The 21,909-nt window shown below is 33.7% G+C and overlaps 1 protein-coding gene and 1 pseudogene across 1 annotated transcript in view; one reads left to right on the top strand and one right to left on the bottom strand.

Moving 5' to 3' along the window:
* The window catches only part of Cdc40 (cell division cycle 40), a 44,253-nt gene that overhangs the window by 3,762 nt on the left and 18,582 nt on the right, over window positions 1–21,909 (bottom strand). Inside the window, exons 4-13 of the mRNA XM_048800346.1 lie at window positions 18,225–18,308; window positions 15,643–15,782; window positions 14,418–14,514; window positions 12,996–13,135; window positions 12,104–12,178; window positions 9,905–9,950; window positions 7,708–7,809; window positions 6,054–6,169; window positions 5,685–5,818; window positions 713–789 (exon numbers count right to left, since the gene is read on the bottom strand). Coding sequence (XP_048656303.1) covers window positions 713–789; window positions 5,685–5,818; window positions 6,054–6,169; window positions 7,708–7,809; window positions 9,905–9,950; window positions 12,104–12,178; window positions 12,996–13,135; window positions 14,418–14,514; window positions 15,643–15,782; window positions 18,225–18,308 — 1,011 coding nt within the window. The remainder of the gene's footprint in view (window positions 1–712; window positions 790–5,684; window positions 5,819–6,053; window positions 6,170–7,707; window positions 7,810–9,904; window positions 9,951–12,103; window positions 12,179–12,995; window positions 13,136–14,417; window positions 14,515–15,642; window positions 15,783–18,224; window positions 18,309–21,909) is intronic.
* Window positions 16,039–17,564, top strand: LOC107151449 (annotated as a pseudogene).

Genomic DNA, 21,909 nt, shown 5'->3' with positions numbered 1-21,909 from the left:
TCTTCTCAGAAGAATGATAGGGCACTTAATAACTATTTTCACTCTGCCTGTGGCAGATGTACCGATGGAGGAATAGACTCTTCTTTGTCTCTATGACCTTGTTCTACACTTACAGTAGTTATGTGAGTTAACAGTGGCTTCAAAGATGATGTTCCCCAAATCTCAGACCCTTTACTTTAATATCCTCATGTAGAGCTATAATCATATCAATATATTTTCAGTATGTCTGAAGCACAAATTATATTTCACTTAAAAGACAATGGATTATTGAATAGGAAACAGTACTAAATAATTTATCTTTTTCATATTTTTACTTGAGAAAATCCTAATAAATTGCTAAGATGTTCTCATTAGAGTAACTCAGACCAAAATTCCCTATCCTCTTGAAAGCAAAGAGCTTATTAAATAATTTAATGAACCTGATTCTATTGGGAGATTAAAACAACAACAACAACAAAACCCTAGTCATATAGAATTCTTAGATGCTCAGTCAATGTTACCTAAAAACTGTTTATTTTTTCAAAACAAGAGAGTGGGTGAGGTGACTCACATATGAAAACCAGGAATTATTTCTAATATTGAAAAGATTTCCTTATATGATACTAAAATAAATTTCCCCCAGGAGGGAATGGCCAAAGTTCCTATGAAAATAGCAATTAGACTATCCCGTTTTAGGAGCTCATTTAAGATCACATTCTATGTATAAACTTACCATTTGGAGACAAAGTCACTGCAGGCATTGAGTGCATACTGGGTTCTGCTATATACTTGAAATCCACAGGGATATCCCTAAAATTTAAAAATAGCATATCAGAATAAGTAGTTAAGACAATAAAACCTTTAGCAGGAAAATTATCTCTGAAATGGAGGTATAGTATTAAAGTAAAAGCAAACTCTTGAAATGATATATTTATTAAACCTTTTCATTAAACTTTCTGGAGGAAGGAAAATCACAAAATGATACTGTTTTGCTTATTAAAGCTTTTTACTTTATAAATGATTTTCCATGAAATATTTTATTTTCAAACTCTGAAAATTCAACTTTGACCTTAATATTTTTTTAAAAAAATTGTTATATTTAATAACTCATCATAAAATGTACTATGGTAAGTCAAAACAAGATGTCTGTGCAAGCCTACAAGGAATGTTCTTTTAACTCAGCAATGCAAACAGACAGCAGACAGAGCTATACGGATCCGTGTACTGGTCTATTCCATCTAGAAATAATGACCAAGTCTAGGGAGATTAAGTGCTTGATACCTAGACTATTTTCAAAATATATGCTGAACATTTCAAAAGGGTATGGTGGGAAAAAAAAGCATTAAAAACAAAACCAAAAAATTTCAGGTGAGTGATACAAAGGATAAAACAAAACCAATAAATTTGCAAAACCAGTCACCTAAATTTAAAACCATTGAAAATTCTAACTTTTTCATTTTTACTATTCTTCATAAAAAATTATATCAGGGCTGGGGTTGTGGCTTAGTGACAAAGTGCTTGCCTAGCATGCATAAGGCACTGGGTTTGATTCTCAGCACCACATATAAATAAATGAATAAAATAAAGGTCCATCAAAGTCTAAAAAAAATATTAAAAAAATATCATAATTCTAAAAGGCGTTTTGATCCTGTTGTTTCTCATAAGAATTTTATTTTTTTTTAACAGAGTAATATCTGGGAAATATAATCTGATGAATAAAACAAAAATAAAATAGCAATTTCAATTTCAAGTTACAATTCAAGTTCTAATACTTTGATTAACTAGAAAATAATAATAATGATAACAAGATACTTTGTTTCATGTAAGAGTTTTCTCTATCCATTTATATAGCCATCTGAAAGAAGAAACAAATGATTAGAGAAAACTTCTCTTCAGGTCTTGGTTAGAGGGAAAAAAAAAAATCCCAGGCATAAAAAGGGGAATAACACTGTCAGATCACCAATCTCAGACCTCTAAGGCAGCAGTGAAATCTGACAGCTACTAAAAAAAAAAAAAAAAAAAGCCTTGGTCAAAAAAGAATTTGTATTTTCCCTCCTTGTATTTATTATTAGTTGCTAAAAATTTTATGTCATGGATTGAAAAATGAGGGCATTTTCTAAGTTAAATTGACCGTATTTCAGATTCATATTAATCAATGTTTTACTATACATAAACAAAAAAATCAAATGGACCTTTATTTTAAGGAATCTTGGTACAACAAAGTTTAGAACAACAATTGACTCTGAACTCCTTTGTGGTCTTCATTACTTCTAGTAGAAATGTCTGCTAGGCATAGTTAAATTTAATAAACCAACACTTTTCTAATTAGATACTGCAATGCAGTATAATAAGCTAGTAACTCATCTTCAAATAATCTTCAGTTTGGAAATGTATTCATAAAAAAAAGTAACAAGTCTACAAAATTTTAAAAATAAAAGATAAACAGTGTTTATCAACCTCTGTAAAATTTCTTTTTAAAAGTATTTTACAGAAATAAATACCTTTGGGAGAAAACATGACAATGACATTTCATGCATTTATCGAGTTAAAATGCCATATTTGCTGAATATTGAATATAAACTCCAATTCTCCTTCAGAACTACATAATAGTCTTAGTTTCTGATTGTGCTGTTTAAGAAAGCCAAGGTTCCTTTGGTTTGTTTTCTTTCCTCATTATGCTACTCTAAGCAGGAAGAGGGAAGATAAGCTTGGTAAGCACCACTTGTCTAAAGGCCCTGGTGCTGTTAATTTTCCTGGGGTCAGCTCTCACTTTGAGGAGATGATGACCTCCCTTCTACGCAAGCCACCAGTATCATTAGTAATTACTCTTGGTGGTGGCTATAAGACTTCTGGGGATCCTGAGCTTCCTATTTGCCTTTGTAACAAGACTGATCCTCACATTCTCTATCAGTTCCTTCATTCATCTAACTGCTCAGCCACATAATTAAGAACTCGAGTTTTGGAATATAATATAACTAAGATCTCAAGTTTTGGAATCAGTTTGGCCCAAGTTTGAATTCTGGCCTTTTCCTGTCCTATATAACCTTGGGCAAATCAATTAAACTGTTTCAGTTTTCTTTTACAGAAAATGGGAATAAAAAAAGTACCTATCTCATAAGATTGTACATTAAGTCAGAGTTCAAATAAAACACTTAGCATAGATAGTGACTGGCATATAAAAAGGGTTCCATAAATGTAACAGCACTAATGATTCAACAACAACTACTATATTAAGTCAGGGTTAATTGAAAATCTCAAGGATGTCATTATTTGTAACAAAACAGTATCATGACTTTCTAGCAGTATTGAGAGGGATAAAACACTAACATTTAAATATTTACCGATTTGTTTTACACCACTCTACATTTAAAAAGGGAAATGAAATGTCATCTGAAGGTAGAAACATCTAAATGTTTAAGTATAAACAAACTGTTAACATACATGAAATAAAACATGTATGTTTAAGAAAGAGTACTGGGGCTGGGGTTGTGGCTCAGAGGTAGAGCGCGGGCCTAGTATGCGTGAGGTTCTGGATTTGATCCTCAGCATCAAATAAAAATAAAATATATTGTGTCCATCTATAATTAAAAAAATAAATATTAAAAAAAGAAAGAGACTGTGCAAATGATTTAAGATGACTTATGTAAAACTTGGTGTCCAAATGGCATGTCAGATCTTCTCTTATGCTTTAATGAGTTACTGTCTTCATGGTTTTCAGAATCTGAAATACTAATTGCTTTTGTGCTAATTGCTTACAAAAAAAGTAATGCTTTGCTATCTTATTTACTATTGTCATTATATGATCCCTGCTCTATGTATGCCTTTTCCAGCCACCCACCAATGGCTACCATGGATATCTGAATTGCCCTGATGCTAAATACCCTAAGTGTCCATGCCCCACCGGACAGAATAGAGAATAAGGACTTTGGGTCACTTCCCTCAATTTTGCAGCTTGGAGATGTCATTGTCCATTTTTCCAAAGAAATGGAATGAAGAAATTCACAATGGGAAAATGTGACAGTCATCCACTTTATGCTTTGAATATATAGCCCCTGCTGTTCTGCCATTGAGACTTATTTTTAAAATAAGTCTCTTCTTGATGTGATCTCTCCTTTCTGATCTTCTTCCCCCTGATCTCATCCCTAATCTTCCCCTCCCTAATTTTCCCTACCTAATCTCTCCAAACAGGATTCCTTTTGAATCACCTCTTTAATAACCCCTTATTCCCCCTGATGGGCAGAATCACAGCCTCTGGGACAGGAATTCCCTGGGTTTCTTCTTTGCTAGCAAAGCAATAAAACTTATTTTCCTTTTTCTCAAGAAAACAAAAGCAAAAAACTTGGTGTTCATATCTAGATTCTCTATAAGAAACATCATTTCTTAAGTAAGAAAGCTTTAGTTATGAGGCAGTCTTAAACCATGGACCTTAAGAGTGATGTTATATGCAACTACAAAGTACAATCAACTCTACTAGTTGGGAATAACTTGGATAAATGTGGTAGTGGTGAGGAGTGCTAATTCTTCAATTATTAAAACTGTCCTGACAATGATTAGGGCCTACTCAGCTCTCCAAAAGGATGTACACTGAGGAGGAAATCAAATTCAAAACTTCCCACTTTCCTAAAGTGTAACAACTTCTGAGGGTAGAAAGATGCACTTTCTAGTCCTTGCAAGGCTATAATCATAGTTGAATTATGCTTCATAAATGGCTACAAAAATAAGCTGGGTTCCATCTACACATTCATTTTAACCAAAAGATTATCATGTATTTCTTTACAACTTAATTATATTAAGTTATAAAATATATAATATTTATAATAATATAATATTTATATTTAAATTATAAAACATGATCTATGACAGTCAATGAAACTAGCTTCAGTATTTTGGACTTTAGAAAAATGATTTTTTTTCCCCTAGGAAAGCAAAAGTAACCAATATAGTCTGATTATATTCTATAATTAAAACATCTGTACAAGGATGATGATATGGGACAACTTTCAATATTGAATAATCAAAAAAAAAAAAGACATTTAAGGAACAGAGAAATAATGAGTATTTTCTTTGAGTTTCTTCTGAGGCATAATCCCTACATAACCAATATAGCCTATATATTTGTGGCTCCTACTTCTTATCAGCCAGTTATTTTGCAAAGATGAATAAAATAACTAATAAACAATGTAAGATAGCACAATTTAATGTCTATCATCACTATATGACAAGCACTCAAGTAAATATTCTTTGGATATTTATTACAGTTGAGTATTCTTTGGAAAGATTATCCAAAAACTGTGAAGACAGCCTGTTTAGAGTTTATGTCTGAATTGTGGGTACTTAAATAGTTAACACACTGATTGGCAAGCCAGGATCACAGCTGTAAAAATATTTAAATAACTGCCTATTATCAGGCTTTGTCTTTGGCTACATATTTTAAAAATTGCTTGTTTTGTATAAAGCAGTAGATTTTCTTTTCTTTTCTTTTTCTGGTACTGGAGGTTGAAACTAGAGTCGTGTGTGTTAGGTAAGCACTAAGTTACATCCCCAGACCTGTTAAAATTTTTATTTTGAGACCGGGTCTCACTGAATCACCCAGGTTGGCCTGAAACTTGCTATCCTTCTGCCTCAGCCTCCCAAGTATCTGGGATTATAGGTATGTGCCACCGTGCCTAGCCAAAGCAGTAGATATTTTACTGATGGAAACTCACCATTCCCAAACTCTTAGGCTCTTATCATCAGATGTGCTCACAAATCTCCTATTCTCATCAACAAAAACAATGGTGTTGACAGCTCCCAAATGCCGATCATATTCCTGCACAATTTCTCCACTTCGAATGTCCCACTGGATAGCAAACAAGAGCAAAGGTAAAAACAGAGATATAATTTTGGACAGTGGAAATGAAAAAGATCTCTAAGATGTTTTTATAAATTGACTGTTTTCTACTAATAGATACTAACAGAGTATCAGTAATCCCTACAAGTAGCAAATATTAAATGTGCTAACATTCTGTATTCCACTCCTTGATACAGCATAAAGCTCAGAAAGCTTAATAAAAATACTGAAGGAAAAGACTTACTTGCACAATCTTTTTATCAGACATCCCAGCCACAAAGAGATTTTGTTTATCTTCATCAGGATTGAATTTGACACAATAGGGTACTTTTCGGTTTGTAAATCTTGATATACACTGTCCTAAAACCAAAGATTCAAATTAAATAAAAAATAACGCTTAAGGATGACACTGGTGTTAAGATCTATGGTCATTTGCTTAATACATTTTGAGGAAAGGCAGCTTGCTGCTGCTGCTTCTTTTTTTTTAAGATGGACACAATATCTTTACTTTTTAAATTTATTTTTACATGGTGCTGAGGATCAAACCCAGTGCCTCACATGTGTGAGGCAAGCACGGTACCACTGAGCTACAACCCCAACCCATGCTTATTCTTTGTTATAAACTACATTGTTCCTTTTCATATTTTCCGGTACTGGGGATTGAACCCAGGGCCTCATGCATGCTAGGCAAGTGTTTTGCCACTAAGCTATATCCCCAGACCCTTTCCATGGATTTTTAATAATTAAAAATAATTTTTCAAAAGTATGTCTGTGCCATCAATTGTTGAATAGATGAATATAATTTCATCCATATAATGGAATATTTTGAGCAACAAAAAAGAATAAGTAATTGGCACAAGCCTTATGGGTAAATCTCAGATACTATTTTGTGTGAAAATAGATACAAAAGAGAAATTAGTTTATACAAGTTCATAGATACAGTTACCAAAAAGCAAAATGAAAACCACTGAACATTTATGCATTTTATAAATTTCATGTATATTATTCCTTGACTTTAGAAAATCCCTTAGAGTGGGAAGCTCTCAGCCCTGGCTATACAGTAGAAGTACCTAGTCCACAGCCTGGACCAATCATATAAGGACCTCTGAAGGTTGGACCCAGGTATCAATAATTTTGAAGCTCTTCAGATGACTACAATGTACAGCCAGAATTGAGAATCACTGCTAATGAGGTGAAGAACATGGACTTTGGCATCAGAGACCTTGGTTTGAACCCAACTGTGACTAGCTGTCTAATCCTAGAAAGTTATTTTTAAGCCTCAGTTTTCTCATTTATAATGTAATACTAGTACATACCTCACAGAGATATATTAAGATTACATGACATACTGCATATCAATGCTTAGTGTAATTGGTAAATATTAGTTATTATCAATAATCTTTAAACTCAGTAAGATAAAAGATAATTTTCTAATAGTATAAAATTATAACGGCCACAAAATACTGGTGCAATTAATGTGGTTACAAATATGTAAAACCAACTGGTCAACAGGAATTTAAACCTACATTTTAATCAATTTGAGTAATTAAATTTAATTCTACTTATAGACATTTATGTAGTTTCTTTATATATAATGTACCATGCTAGGAAACATATGAGAACAAAAAGATCAATTAGATGGTCTAGGGAATATTTCCAATTTGCTTGTCCATCAACATGTTTACTTTATAAATTGTATGTAGTAGGAACAGTTTCATAGTGAAAGAGCTGCTTATATAAATGAGCTTTAACTCAAACATATTTCGTGATATTAACTGATAGTCAATGGTGGGACAATCAGCAGTGAGAGAAGGTGCCATTTTGTTGGAGTCAGCTCATACTGTTTCATAAATGCTAACTTAGAAGACAAAGGTGTCTTAGTTTTAGTGCATTCTTACCTGTTTCAGTATCCCAGAGTTTAAGATATCTGTCATAGGCTGCACTAAGGAATTGCGTTCCTGCAGTATTGAAGCAGATGTCCCTAACAGCTTTACTGTGACCTAAAGGCAGAGGCAACAGAAATGGCAGTGACATCAAAATTTGTATCTTTAGAAACAGCATTAAACAGTGGTTCCCAAGGAAGGAAGTGAGTCAAGATCATTGAACCCATCTTCTGATTTACTGACTTACAATCCAATATGGGTGTGCAATGAAGAGTGGGAATTTTTCTCCCTTCCAGATGCTCCTCAGGTGATTCTAATATATAATGTTTGGGTAAGAACCAAGAGAACAAGTCTTAAGTTCTTCTTCTTTTTTTAAAAATTTGTAATGAGAATCTCTTAATATATAGTACAGACAAATGATGACTAACCAGCCAAGAATTTATCGAACCATAATTGACTGATTATTGCCAATGAAAACAAATGATGATGAAATTTGGGGGTTCACTATCAGGTTGCTCACCAGGCTGGCAGTGAAAATAAAATGACTTAAACCTAAAGTTCAGGAAACTGTAGCCCTTGTTTGATAAATGTATGTTTGGATAATTATGATCATATTACCAAATTTTATAGAAAATGATTCAGACTCTCACAGATGAATGAACAATTTAAATATGAAATAGTTCTCATTTTAAGATAGCTTTTTGAGAATAAATTAATTTAAAGGTGCTGATTATGTTTTAGTTAGAAATCAATCTTGCCAGAATCAACTCTTTCGAAAGTTAACAAACAAAAGGTAGCTAAACAAAAGCAGAAACTTTCCTATTTCTCACCACACCTACCATGACCAAGCCATGTACAGTTGTACATAATGTGTATGGCACAAATTGTCAACCACATGTAGCAACCCTGAGCCTGGACTACCACTGAACTCTAGTCAGGCAGTATGCACCATAGCAATTAGAAATTCTTTTCTACAGCAAGAGTCCCAGTCAGAGCTGCTGTAATCTTCCTACATAAGAGAATTTCAGTTTTCTACTGAAAAATGGTCTGCCAGTACAGGGGAGGCAGATGGAGACCAAACCCACTATATCTGACAGAGACATTTTGTTCCCTGACACAGCTAACAGCTTTCCATAAGTCTTCCTTTAGGCTGCATGCATAGTACCTTGGATGGTATTTATTTGCAGAGTTCCTAAAATCTTAACAAAGCACAGCAGAACAGACTCCCACTTTAATCTAAAAACAGAGCCACCACGACTTACACAAACAGAGTTTCAATGTGGTTTGGTTAAATTTGGAAAGAGTAATGAGCTTTCATACGAAATGACAAAGAAAATAAACCTTTCTCTACCAGGAAGGCTAGTCTGTCACACAGCTGTCCTCCCTTTGGTCCTCTTTTTACTTCAAGTTCTCTTGATCTTGATCTTGTCCTTTTTATGCCTCAGCTGCCAATTCCCAACCTCTCTTTCAAGTTCGACATCTGGCTGTTGCTTACTGGGTATTTTAACTTTGATATCCCAAAGGCAGCTCAGATTCAATGAGTCTAAACCCTCATCATCCTCACATTCCCTCCTTTGGTGAACAGCACCACCATTCTTCCAGCCACCTGGGAGTCACCCTAGATTTCTGCCTAAATTTATTATATCCCATTACCAGATTCCATCGATTTCAATACTAAACAGGTCCTTTCTTATCTCTGTTGCTTTGATTCAAACTCTCACCATCTCTGATCCAGACTAATAAAATAATGAATTAATTTCCTTTCTTCTAGGTTTTCTCTAATCAAAGCATTGTCCAGATTGCTATGTGATCTTCTGCAAACTTCCAATCATGCAACTACTTCCCTACAAGAGCTGTTTAATGGCTCTCTGATGCCCTTACAATAGTCTAAACTCTATTAATGACACACACAGTCCTCTGTACTCTAGTTCCCCTTTGACTACTTTTCTCTGTGCTTTTGCTTTCACTTACACTCTGGGAATTCTGCTACCTATGTGGTTCTCCCAAAGCAGTGTGCTTTCTTATACCACATTTGCTTCTGCACTTCCCAGTTCTGTCTACCTGGGGGGACTTGCTCCTTCTAATAGGCTCAGTTCAAGTTATGAACACTTTCCTTTACATCACTGTACTAAAATTACTGCTGTTGATGTTATCTCACTTTAAAAAGTCTTCCCCCAAACAGATTTATAGCCAGGGACAAAAGAAGTATTACCAATAAATGTTCTCAGACAACGCCGGTCACCGTAAACCTCCCAGAGCTGGAGAAAAAAATAAAATACACAGACATATTAGTTTTTTTTTTTTGGTGCTGGGGACTGGACTCAGGGCCCCATATATGCTAAACATGTGCTTTGCCACTGTGCTCCGCCCCAGCCCTGGAGATATTAAATTTAATAAAAATTTTTAATCAATAATAATGTCATATTCCAGCTATGTATGTGCATATCTGTGTGTGTATAGGGGATTTAATTATTATATTTTACTTAGCACCACCAGTTTGTGTTGTATTACTTGGAGTACACACACATATATACACATACACGTTCTTTTATAACTAGAATTTTTTTTAAGGTCTTTTCATCCAAAGTGATATAAAACACCTGCATCAAAATACCAAGAGACCTTGACTACAGAAGGAGTTAATCCAGGTGGTTTCATTTATCATTGCTCTTTTTTTAATACTGTAGTTATTTTCTATGATAAAAAGTTTCTACTTTTGTAATACTACAAACTTTATTACAACTGCCATGTATATAACATTTTGATACTAAAAAGCTTTTAAATACTTCTCTAAAGTAACAAGTATAATAGAAGCAGTGGGAAAATAATGATCTAGACTAAAATAACAGTCTCATAATTCTCATCATATCCAAAGTGCATGAATACAAAAGCTTCAAAACTAGCTTTAATCTTGCCTGCCTCAAACCCAGTCCTTGACAATACTGCTAGTGCTCTAAAATAGAAAGCATTTCCTGGCCACCCAGTGCCAGGAGGATAAAGTCTCAGTTCCCGCTGCATGCCACAAGAGGATTTCTGGGACCTGGTCCCTTTTCTATGACTATTATCATTCTTTGTCTCTTAGATTTTATGCTTGGCCAACCACAAAACTTGTAGTTTTCGGCACACACCATGCTGTTTCATTCTATTTGCTCTTCTCAAACGTACTCTATTCCTTCCCTGTAACTTAACCTTCCTATTGAGATACGCTTCCTTTTTGAAGCCAGAATACATGCACCTTGTGCCTGCCTCTATAATGATCATTTACCTCATCATACAACGATCACCCTATGGGCAGAGATAGTGCCTTAACATTTTTTTATCCTCACCCTCTTCACATAATGGCTACCTAATGAGTGTTTACATACGTGAACCTAATTTAATTCTGTAATTTTTTTTAGTTGGTCAAAGAGAAGATCATAACCTCAATTTACATAGTTTGTATAAAGTAAAGGTTAAAGAAGTAAGGGTTTTTACTACAACTGACTCAATTAGTGACAAATTGAGACAAATTATCTCTATTAGAGACAAATGCCTAAATGGTTGCTCTCATCCAAAGAAGCTATCTTTATATATTCTTAATATTCATGCATTATTAAGAAGGAAAAAGCTTTAATGATTCAACTTTCCAAGCCACAAGACCATTATAGGGTTGGTATTTATCGAACCATTATAAAGATAATAGACACAGTGAAGACCAAAAAACACAAAAACTATCCTTTTAGATTTAAGATTTATTTCAAGGCTTTCCCCATATCTAAGTTGACATGAAACTTTAGATATGAGAACTGTGAGCCTATTGTTTTAGTCTAGATCATTATTTTTGTACAGCTTCTATAATATCTTTTGCTTCAGGAAAGTTCAAAACTAAAGTCTTTCAGTATCAAAATGCTATACTTGTGACAACCAAGTCTTCTGTACCACATACTATAGAGTTGAGCAGAAGGTAAAGGTGGAACTTCCTAAGACTACAGTGGGAGAAGAGACTGGGAGCACGCTTTCTGCTACTTGTTATCTAAAAGTATTCAAAGAAAAAGGATAAAATACATTGTTTATTCTGAAAATGGGATTTCTATAATGTGTCCTCTCTACCTTATTTGGTTTTGAGGAAAAATGAACACTATTACATATCTAAAACTTCTATAAAAATGCATAACTAGTGATTAAATATTTCTGTGTCTAATGCCAAACTGATTGGATTACATTCTAATCAGTGTTCTAAGCTTTAAAAAGAACCTAGACAACTGGACCACATGGCTATATTTGTACCTACAAGTTTAGAAGCAGTTCATAAATAGCTGAATTTACAGGACCTAAGAGAAAATTATTAACCTCTAATTGCCTAGCACCCAAATTTATTTACAGTTAACCAGATTTAACAGTGACAAAGCTGCCAGTGTTATCAAAAACTCACCTTAATTTTACAATCCATGGAACAAGACAGCAATAAATGACCAGAGAGGGGAAACAATCTGACTGCACTGACACCCTGTAAAAAGGTATCAGAGTTATAAACCAGAAGCATTTTGAATATTGGCTAGAACACAAGGCAAAGACGGTAAACTTTAAGCAACCTAAAAGCAACCTTTTCTATTTTTCTTTATTCCAATCATCATGACCCAGAATAATCATCATTAGTATTCCAAGAGCAGGCCTTACTGACACTAAGCTTTTGAAGGTTTTTTTTTTTTCTTTTTTAACCTTTAATATTGACTTTCTCACTCAAGGGAATCCTGAGTCAATCAAATTGCTAATGCCCCCACTTCGTTTCCTTCTTTTATGTAGTTCCTTTGCTCTTTGCAAAGAGCTGGAAATTAACAGCCGGAATTGTGCAGATGACAAAGAATATCAACATGGAAAATTCTCATGTATCTTGTCTTTGTGTTATTACCTTGACTTATAAACCACAGAGCATCTCATTTCTGCAATGGGATAACCCCCAAAACCAAGGCAACATTACAGGCTAAGTAAGAGACTTGATGCTAGGACCAGGTTGTTACTCAACTGAATTTGTGTCCAAGAGGAAGCAGACTGTGACTGGAACTTGCAGAGAAATGGCTGTGCTGGGGGTCAGAATATCCAACCACAAACACGTGTCATGGCCACGTCAGAAGGTTTTCATGACTGATACATGTGAGCGTCTCCAAAGTCTAATCCAACTTGATCTTCAATATGACTCCCCTGTCCTATCTTTACTTCCCTATATGCTCACCAGAAATACTGAATGATCCACATCCATGACTGAAACTTTACACTGGCTTCACTATTATAACACTACAGCAAATAGAAACAGCCAACTTGCTTACCTTTGTATGTCCAGACCACACATGAATTTGTTTTTTGGGAAGATAACACTTTTCAGGTGGCACAGTTGACCGCAGATTGACACCAACATCCTGAGGTATGTGAAGATAGGATCTGCCTTGATAGTCATACATTTCTTTAACTGAAACAAGAAGGCAATAACCAAATAGTTCATAGTCAAAACAATCACAAAATCTATATTCTTAAAATGATAAACATTTCATTCTTAGGACTATTGCCTTTATCAAGACTTGGGTAATAACACTCTGGTGATGTTAAGATTGTAGGTTAGTTAAAATTAGCTGCTTGAAATCCTTGCTATCATTTCCAATTTGAAGCAGTATTTTGGAATTCCTAAATTCCTAGAGCGTATTACACCTTTAAGATCTATACTTCTTTCACTCAGTCATATACTTTAGTGATATATAATAAAGACTTCACTGCAGTATAATAAGAGTGAGTAAAAAAAAAATAATACTTGGGCCTCATGAGCACTGGTAAAGAATCAGAAGCAAAACAGGCTAAGAAAGAAATTAAAACAAAAAAATATCAACTATCCTTTCCTCTCACTTTCTGCTTTTATGCCTTTCTGGTTCCTTTCCATTCCTCTTTTCCTGATTTTCACCTCAAAGTTTTATAATAGTCATGTGGGTGACTTAGATGGCATAGTGTAGAGAAAGCAGTTAGTAGTATGCCTGGCACAGAGTGGGTATTCAATAAATGTTGAATGGTATTGCTGTTACAATTGTACACGCCACAGTACTAAACAGATTCCTTAAATACAAAACTGGAGCCTGATAAACCAAATATTGCCTCATTATACCTAAAAAGCTGATGTGATAAAACATCAGAAAAAGCAACACTATTTGTGCAAAAAAATCAGTAATCACTATGTAATTTCCTAAATGTAACTAATCATTAATGAATAGGTACATTCTAGAATATTTGTAATTTATTTTGGTGAATATGCATTTTCTTCCACAAGTCAAGGTAAGTATGAGTCTTAATCTCCAGTTTACTTACATTTAATGACATTCATAAACTGTGAAGATACCTGACTATTTGGATTGAGTTAAAAAAAACAGTTTAATGATTTAGGCATCATTAATATATGAAAAGAGTCAACTTTATCTCAAGAAAGGGCATGAACCATACGAGTTTCTTCTTTAAAATTTTTTTTTAAATTCACTAACATTTCAACAAACATTGTATGTGGCTATTATTAGTCATGCTACTACTTCTTTTCCCCTTTATTAGCACAAGGAAAAGTCTGCTGTGATTTTTTGGGGATACAAACTATAAAATTATAATTATTCTTAATATTATGATTGTATGGCAGCTGACGGTAAGGGCAATTGGTATTACATGAACAGAGAACAGACATGAGCTTTTTCATGAAATGAAGAAATATGAAAATACATTACCATGTAAGATTGTCTTCTCCTCCCCAGGTTTCTCTTCTTCCTGTTTGCCTTTCTTCTGCCTTTTTGCTGTGATTTCATCCAATTCTTTTTGTTCTTCCTAAGAGAATGAAGGAGTGAACTTTAAAACAAATGTTTGAGAATCTCACTATGTCCAAAGTTGGTTATAAATTCTTTATAATGAAGTCTTCATTTTTGTGAAGCAATTGCTGTAAATATACTTCCCCATAGAATAATTTCAACTCTTCCATAAGCAGAGATTGATTATCTCTTCCACAGATTACAAAATGGCAATAAACCTATAATGGATACTAGATAATATTTTTAAACCAATTTTATACAAGCTCATCCTTCTGGAACATCTAGAAATAAATTGAACATATTATGCTAATTGTTCAAGTGAAAAGACAAGGCAATTAGAAAATCTGGTACCAGAAAGGAAAGGAAACTGAATTTTAGTACATAATGTTGTTCTTCAATAAATAGCTTTTACATAGTCATGAGGGTATAAGCAATTACTATAGATTTATGACCATTTTGGCATGAGCTAGGGAGGGAAGTGGGAGAGCAGTAAATCTGTATCTATAATAACAATCTAAAATAAATAAAGAAATAGCAGAACATGTACATTATTAAGCTAATGCAGATGTAAAAAACATCTAGAATATAAGTTTCACGAGGCCAGAATTTTCCTGATCTTGCCCACAACTGTATCTCAGGACCTAGACTGGTGCCTGGCTCATAGAGACAAATGGGATTATGCAGGTGGGGAAAGGAAGGGTGGAGTTCTGTATTTTCACTTTACTAACTTCATAGTAAAAATTTAAAAAAATAATACAGATAAAATTTAAGATTTTTGAATAAATGAATAAGTAAAACCCACTATCAATTCCAATACGAAAAAAAACCCCTGATTTTGTAGTTACTATCTGAATGTCTGGTACCAGAAAAACAGCTATCATGGCAGTTTAAAAGCTTTATTAAGGCAATTTTTTTTAAAAAAATTGTTCAATATTCTATTTTTATAAGAAAGTACCAAAGAAAGTAAAGCAGAAAAAAAAGTAAACAAAAATAGTACAAAAAAAATTATTGTATTTTCTTAACAAAGGCAGAGAAATTCTGAGGAGTCACTTGGTTCTCTAAGAGAATCTCAAGTTTATTAATAGAGATATGATTTGTAAAGACATAGCATACACTTGAACTGGAAATGAAAAACATCAAAGCTTACTTCTGAAGGTTTGGCTACATCTTTTTCGTCCACATATTTTGCCCACGGTCCCAAGAAACCATCAATATTAGATGCATCGTTTTCTTTGAACTTTTTCCTCTTTTCTGTTTTCTTTTGACCAGTTTCAAATACAGTTAAACCTATGTTAACAACAACAAAAAGAAATTATAAATATATACATTTTCTTCAAAAACATCATCATACATATGATTTTATATAGTTAAAGAAAGGTGATTGTTCAAGAGACCAAAAACAAAATTAAAAGGTAAATGAATCTGCAACACATATTAACTAGCTCAAGTTACATGAAACCTTCTGAGGAGAGAATCTTCTAACCCTGTAGTGTTTTACAAACTTTGCTATATTAAAAGAAAAAAAAAGATATCCAATCCTACAATGGTACACAGCCTTTTTAATGAATCAAAAACCTGTATCTATAGACTTTTACTAATTCTGAAAGAAACTCAACAACTTGATGTTGCTAAATAATAATAAAGCTACTTTTGAAAGCAAGAATTGTAATTTATTGCTTAAAAACAGGGCTGAGGGTTGGGATCAGAGGGACATTAAGGCTGCTGCCTAGACATTGCTGACCACACTCTCTCAGGTGATACTTTCTGCCGTCACAACAATGACCTCTGTCTCAGAATGCAGCCTTCCTAGGACCAGGAAAAAAGTACCTTTCACACAGGGCAGCCACATCTTGCCCCTCTACCACCTATTTCTGCATATGGAGGAAAAGTTCTTCTTGGGGCTGATCCCTGAGGAATTCTTCCAGTTTCTTTATCCTAAAACTTGTGTAACAGGACCCTACATGCATGAAACTGTATTTTCTATCCAAAAAAATTTATGTGATTACTCCAGAGACCTTTTCTACCATATCAATAGTAGCATTAATTGTCTATGTGATTAAAAAATATGGTGCCTCTATTGCAGAATTTATTGAAAATCTAAATGAGCATAAAATTGCCCAACTAGAAGAGGTGAAACAGGCTTCCATCCAACAAATCCAACATGCAACTGAGTTATAGAAGTCACAGCAGGTGCTGGTTCAGAAGTGCCATTATCTTTTTGATGTCCAAAGGAATAACATTGCTATGGCCTTGAGGTTTCTTACCAGGAAGGGCGACATAAAGTATACAAGGAGGTAAAGAACTGCCTGGATTATCATATCTCTGCAGAATATTATGCATTGAAAGGAACAGGAGTACAAGATAAACTGGGTGGAGAAACACGTGGTACAGAGTATTTCTGCACAGCAGGAAAATGAGACGATTGCCAAGTGCATTGCAGATTTCAAGCTGCTCCCAAAGAAGCCTCAAGCACAGCCAGTTATGTAAATGTATCTGTCCCAGTTGAGACAGCTATACAGTTGACTGAGTAAATGAAAACTAGTCTACGTGACAAAATCTTCCTCTATTGCTATCTACTGAAATTACAGTTTATCTTTCCTAAAAAAGAAAAGTTCGAGTTTCTTTGGGAGATTACCAACTTACAATTTAAATTTATAATTAATTCCATCATCTTGCAATTAAGTAATGATTAAAACAAAAAACCCAAAACAAAAACAAAACAGGGCTGAATTAAAACCACATTAAGTACTTAGTAACATATTTTTACTATGCTTGTAATAGAACAATATAAATTAAACAAGTTTTCTCAAAATTTTGGTATTTCTTTCATATGATCTCCTTCTAAAACTGATCTCTAATATCAACTTTAGTAAAAAGAAATGGAGGAAGAAAGATGTTTCTGAGATTTTTTAATTGATCAGTAGGAGATGGCATACTATTAGATTGCAAAAAGAAAGTTTTACAGGAGTCATAGTGACAGGTTAACTAAGAATCTAGCTCCATATATATAAGAACAGGGAAAAATAGTTCATATTAATTCAAATTATTTTCCTTTAGGCTGTGTTACAACAAAAGCATGGGAAAGTCTATTTTAACAATCATCAAGCACAGAAGGCAGTTTGATCATACAGGGTCTAGTTTTATTTAAGTAGAAGTGTCCCTGTGTAACTTGAACTTTTTTTTTTTAAATGGCATTTTATAGATGAGATTCAGTGGTCTGATGAGCTTTGTGACAAGTTAGCATTTAGCAAGCATGATGCCTGGCCTTGTTGCATATTTAAAACATATATTCAGACTCAAGCCATTAAAAAAAATCCTTCAAAGACAATCCTCACAGACTCACAAAATGAAACTTTACTTCTTTTAAAATTTAGCTTGACTTACTGTGGAAATGCCAACAGCCAAAATTATCTATACATTAATTATAATTTATTGAATGATATCTATAGGGTTGGCATGTACCAAGTACTCAAAATAACCCCAAATGATACATAACCACCATCTTCCTTACAAGGTTACACAGCTAGTAAGTAGTAAAAGCAAGCTCTAAACCATAATAGTTCTAAACTGTATTGCTCTAAACCCTATCACTCTATTATTTCAACTTAAAAAAATCAGGAGCTAAATATGGGTTCTTTCCTACTATCTAATTACTGTAAGGCACTAATTATAAATGTGTATATGCACATACACACACACACATGATACTAACTATTTTAAATAAATTACCTTGATTTTTTTCAGCTTCTTCTACAGAACCAATGTATTTAGTAGACACTTGATGATTATCCAATGAAGGGTCCAATGCATAACCTGAAAGGAAAAAAGTGCAAACTACTGACTCCATTTTGCCACTTATAATTCATTTTATTACAACTATTCAAATATACCCATTTCACATTTTCTTTCCCAGATATTAAAAATGGTCTCTTTAACTATGGACCAAGTCTTCTTTTCTGAGCTCCATTTCTCTTTACCACAATTAATCCATATTCTAGGCTGGACCCTGAATGACTTCAGAATAAAATGTATCTTAGAGGATGAATTTAACATATAGCTATTATATACTAAAAGCCTTTCTGGCTATGAAATCAACTTTAGTTTCAAACATTTGAAAAGCTTAAAAATACACGTGCATTATATGTTTGGAAGTTTAGAAACTATTTCCTTTTTTTTTTTTTGGTAATGGATATTATAGCTTATAATATATAAACTATAAATTAAAAAAGAAATAGGGTAGAAGTTAATCACATAATGTCTAGCTATTATTTTGAAAATGCTATTCTCAGTAAAGATTGTCTTTCCTCTAATCTTAATCTATTTCTCCTTCAAAAATCATTATTTATATTTCTTTGGTAAGAGAAGATAATAAGGATAGCTGGTGTATAGATATATTCCTTCAACTAGTTCGAGTGTGTACCTACATTTGAAAGTGGTCTCCAGTGGTCTAGGAGAATGAAGGGAAACAAAGCCTTCCTAAATTAACTCAAATCATTTTTTTTTCTTTCCTCCAGTGGGTGTGCTAGGATAATAAACATTTAGTTTAATCTGTTTCACAAAAATCTGGTATATTCACAAAAGAGAGCTGATCATTCATTAGTCTATGGCCTACAACCCATGCGAACAATCACAAAGTGCATAAAAAGTACTAACTCATTTTTTTAAAGGGCCATACCCTAATGGACATATCTAACATTTTTATTTTGCAGCTAAAGATTAAAGGGAACTAATTTTGGAGAATGGAAAAAGATTTGTCATGAAACATACTTTTAAAACAAGCTAAGGATGTAGGTGCTTAACTCACCCTCGTGATATGCTAAAATAGAACCAACCACCTGGCTATTAGTTCATTTGGATATAGTTTTTTTCAGCATTAAAATATGTTCTTAGCCAGAGAAGAGAGCTTGATGGCAGAAAAGCAGCTTTGGAGTTGAATCTCTGAAATCACAGGTTCAAATCCCATGAGTTATTTTAGCTTTTACCTTTTTGTACCAAACAGTGTTCTATGTGTGATTTTTTAGAAAATGAGACTTTTTAAAGCTCATATAAAATTCAGACCAACATACCCTGAATTAAAAATTCCCATCTCAGCCATAAAACCTTATTTAGAATGTAAATTCTACCATGGAAGGAGATTTATGTCTATATAAATGGCATTGTGTGATGTGTTTGGAGAGGTGGAGGTTGAGAGAGAAGGGTGTCCCTGGTCCTCCTTATCTCTATGTAAGCACCAATCCCCAACTCTTCTGGCCATACACAGTCTTGTTTCAATTAAAGGAACTTATGCTTTCCTCCCGTTTTTCTCTGTGGTAAAGATCTTTTATTGCCACTTGTATCCCCTGCCCCATTCCCTCCTACTCCAGGTGATTAGTGAATAAAATTAGTCTCAGGTTACAAGTAAGAGACATTAAATATTTATCCATATACACTACTACAAATCAGCCAGTGATAGAACAAGCTCTAACTAATACTATGGAATTTCAGTCCAAATGGTTTTCTATTACTCTACGTCTCAAATAAATGAATGTATCTGCACTATAATTCTTAAAGATTCTTGTCTATCTTTTGGAAGCCTATTTTCTATTTTACTTTTTTAATGGAGTTCATGTCTACTTTCTTTAGGAAGTAGCATCTGAAATGGCTATAATAATACTAATTTTATTACTATATCCTTAAAACTATCAATACTAATATTCTGACAGATATTTACACTATAAACAGTATAGACACTATAAACAATTTGCAAAGAAATGGTTGTGAATAAACAAAAAATCCTTTAAAATCAATTGTCCAGAAAAATCAAGTCAAAATAAAGAAACAGTATTTTGATTATCAAACACAGGAAAAACAATCACATATATGGATCTTAGATAAGGAGAAATAGAACTTTCATTCTTGGTGGTGGTAGAATTGAGAGAACTATTTGCCCTACTTTTAGGAATTTATTTTAAAAAAACAGTGAAAAAAGCCTGCAAAGTTTTATGCTCAATAATATACACTGTCACATAAAAAGGCATTTTACTAGTCGGGTGTGGTGGCACATGCCTGTAATCCTAGTGGCTTGGGAGGCTGAGGCAAGAGGATCTCATCAAAGCCAGCCTTAGCAACAGTAAGGCACTAAAGCAACTCAGTGAGACCCTGTCTCTAAATAAAATACAAAATAGTACTGGGGATGTGGCTGAGTGGTCAAGAGGCCCTGAGTTCAATCCCCTGTAACCACTCCCCTCACAAAAAAAGGGCATTTTACTGCAATATAATATATACAGTACCTTTTTAATAATGAAAACTGGGACCAACTTGAAATCTAATGATACCAGAGATTCTTAAACTACAGTAGTGGAGAATTTTAAAAAATTATTTTGAAGTATTAAAAAAGAGTTTATAATGTTGAAGATAAAACTTAATGTTAAAAACGACTATGGTGAGACTACACTATTTATTTAAAATTCTATTTTCCACTTCCATAGACTAATGCAGTGAACATTTTGAGTGAACTCTGAACAACAGGAAAAAAAAAAAAAACTTCATTGAGAAGCCCCAAACAAGACCAACAAAGGAACAGTCCAGAACTCAGGAGAAAAGGGAAGAAAATAGGACACACACACACACAAGAAAATTCACATATCCACTGAAGGATTGAGGTGGCAGGAGAAACACAATAAATAGGAGCTAAAAACCAACTACACTGCAAATAAATGAGGTGATAACAGGAAATGAGACTATCTTCAATGATAAGGACTCTACAGGCTGGTTCTATGATAAACTAAATGTATTGTAGAATATACATCTTCCAGAAGTTATTTACTGATATTATAACAATGTTACATCATTTAAAATAGGAAGAAAAATAAGATCAATTTTTATTCTGCATCCAAGCAGTGATATCCCAGAGTTACAAATATGAGACTTAGGTAAAACTGAATTTATGTGCCATCTCCTTAATATGTCTTATAGATAACAGTAGTACAAGATATAAGGAAGGTGTGCTCCATTGTATTTTGTAAATGAGGGACTGTATCAGAAACCCCAAGGTGTAAGAGTGATAAAACAAACAAGTACATAGGAAGCTGGCCTAGAAATCACTATCTTGTCAGGTAAGAACTTTCTATGGGAAAACTGTAAGACTTACACTAACAGAAGCTATACTTGATCAGTGCTTGAGTGTAAGGAAAAAAAGAGACCGTGCTAAACCTGAGGTTGGTTAACTTATTAAGTTCAAACAAATTGCTCTCAGTTCTAAGATCTATCATAAGAGAGACAGACCATGATATTCTTAGTTTTGCCACTGGCCATTCCCTCTGACTAATATACTATAGTCTCACATTTATTTTTTACATTGAACTCACTAGTTCAACCTCTGTCCCAGCCGACTACCTTCTAGCAGGAGAGGGAAAAAAAAAAAAAAAAAAAAAAA

Source organism: Marmota marmota, unplaced genomic scaffold (assembly GCF_001458135.2).
Source record: "Marmota marmota marmota unplaced genomic scaffold, marMar, whole genome shotgun sequence".
Lineage (NCBI taxonomy): Eukaryota > Metazoa > Chordata > Mammalia > Rodentia > Sciuridae > Marmota > Marmota marmota.
Note: the sequence above shows the minus strand (reverse complement) of the source record. Positions and strands in the feature narration are given on the sequence as shown.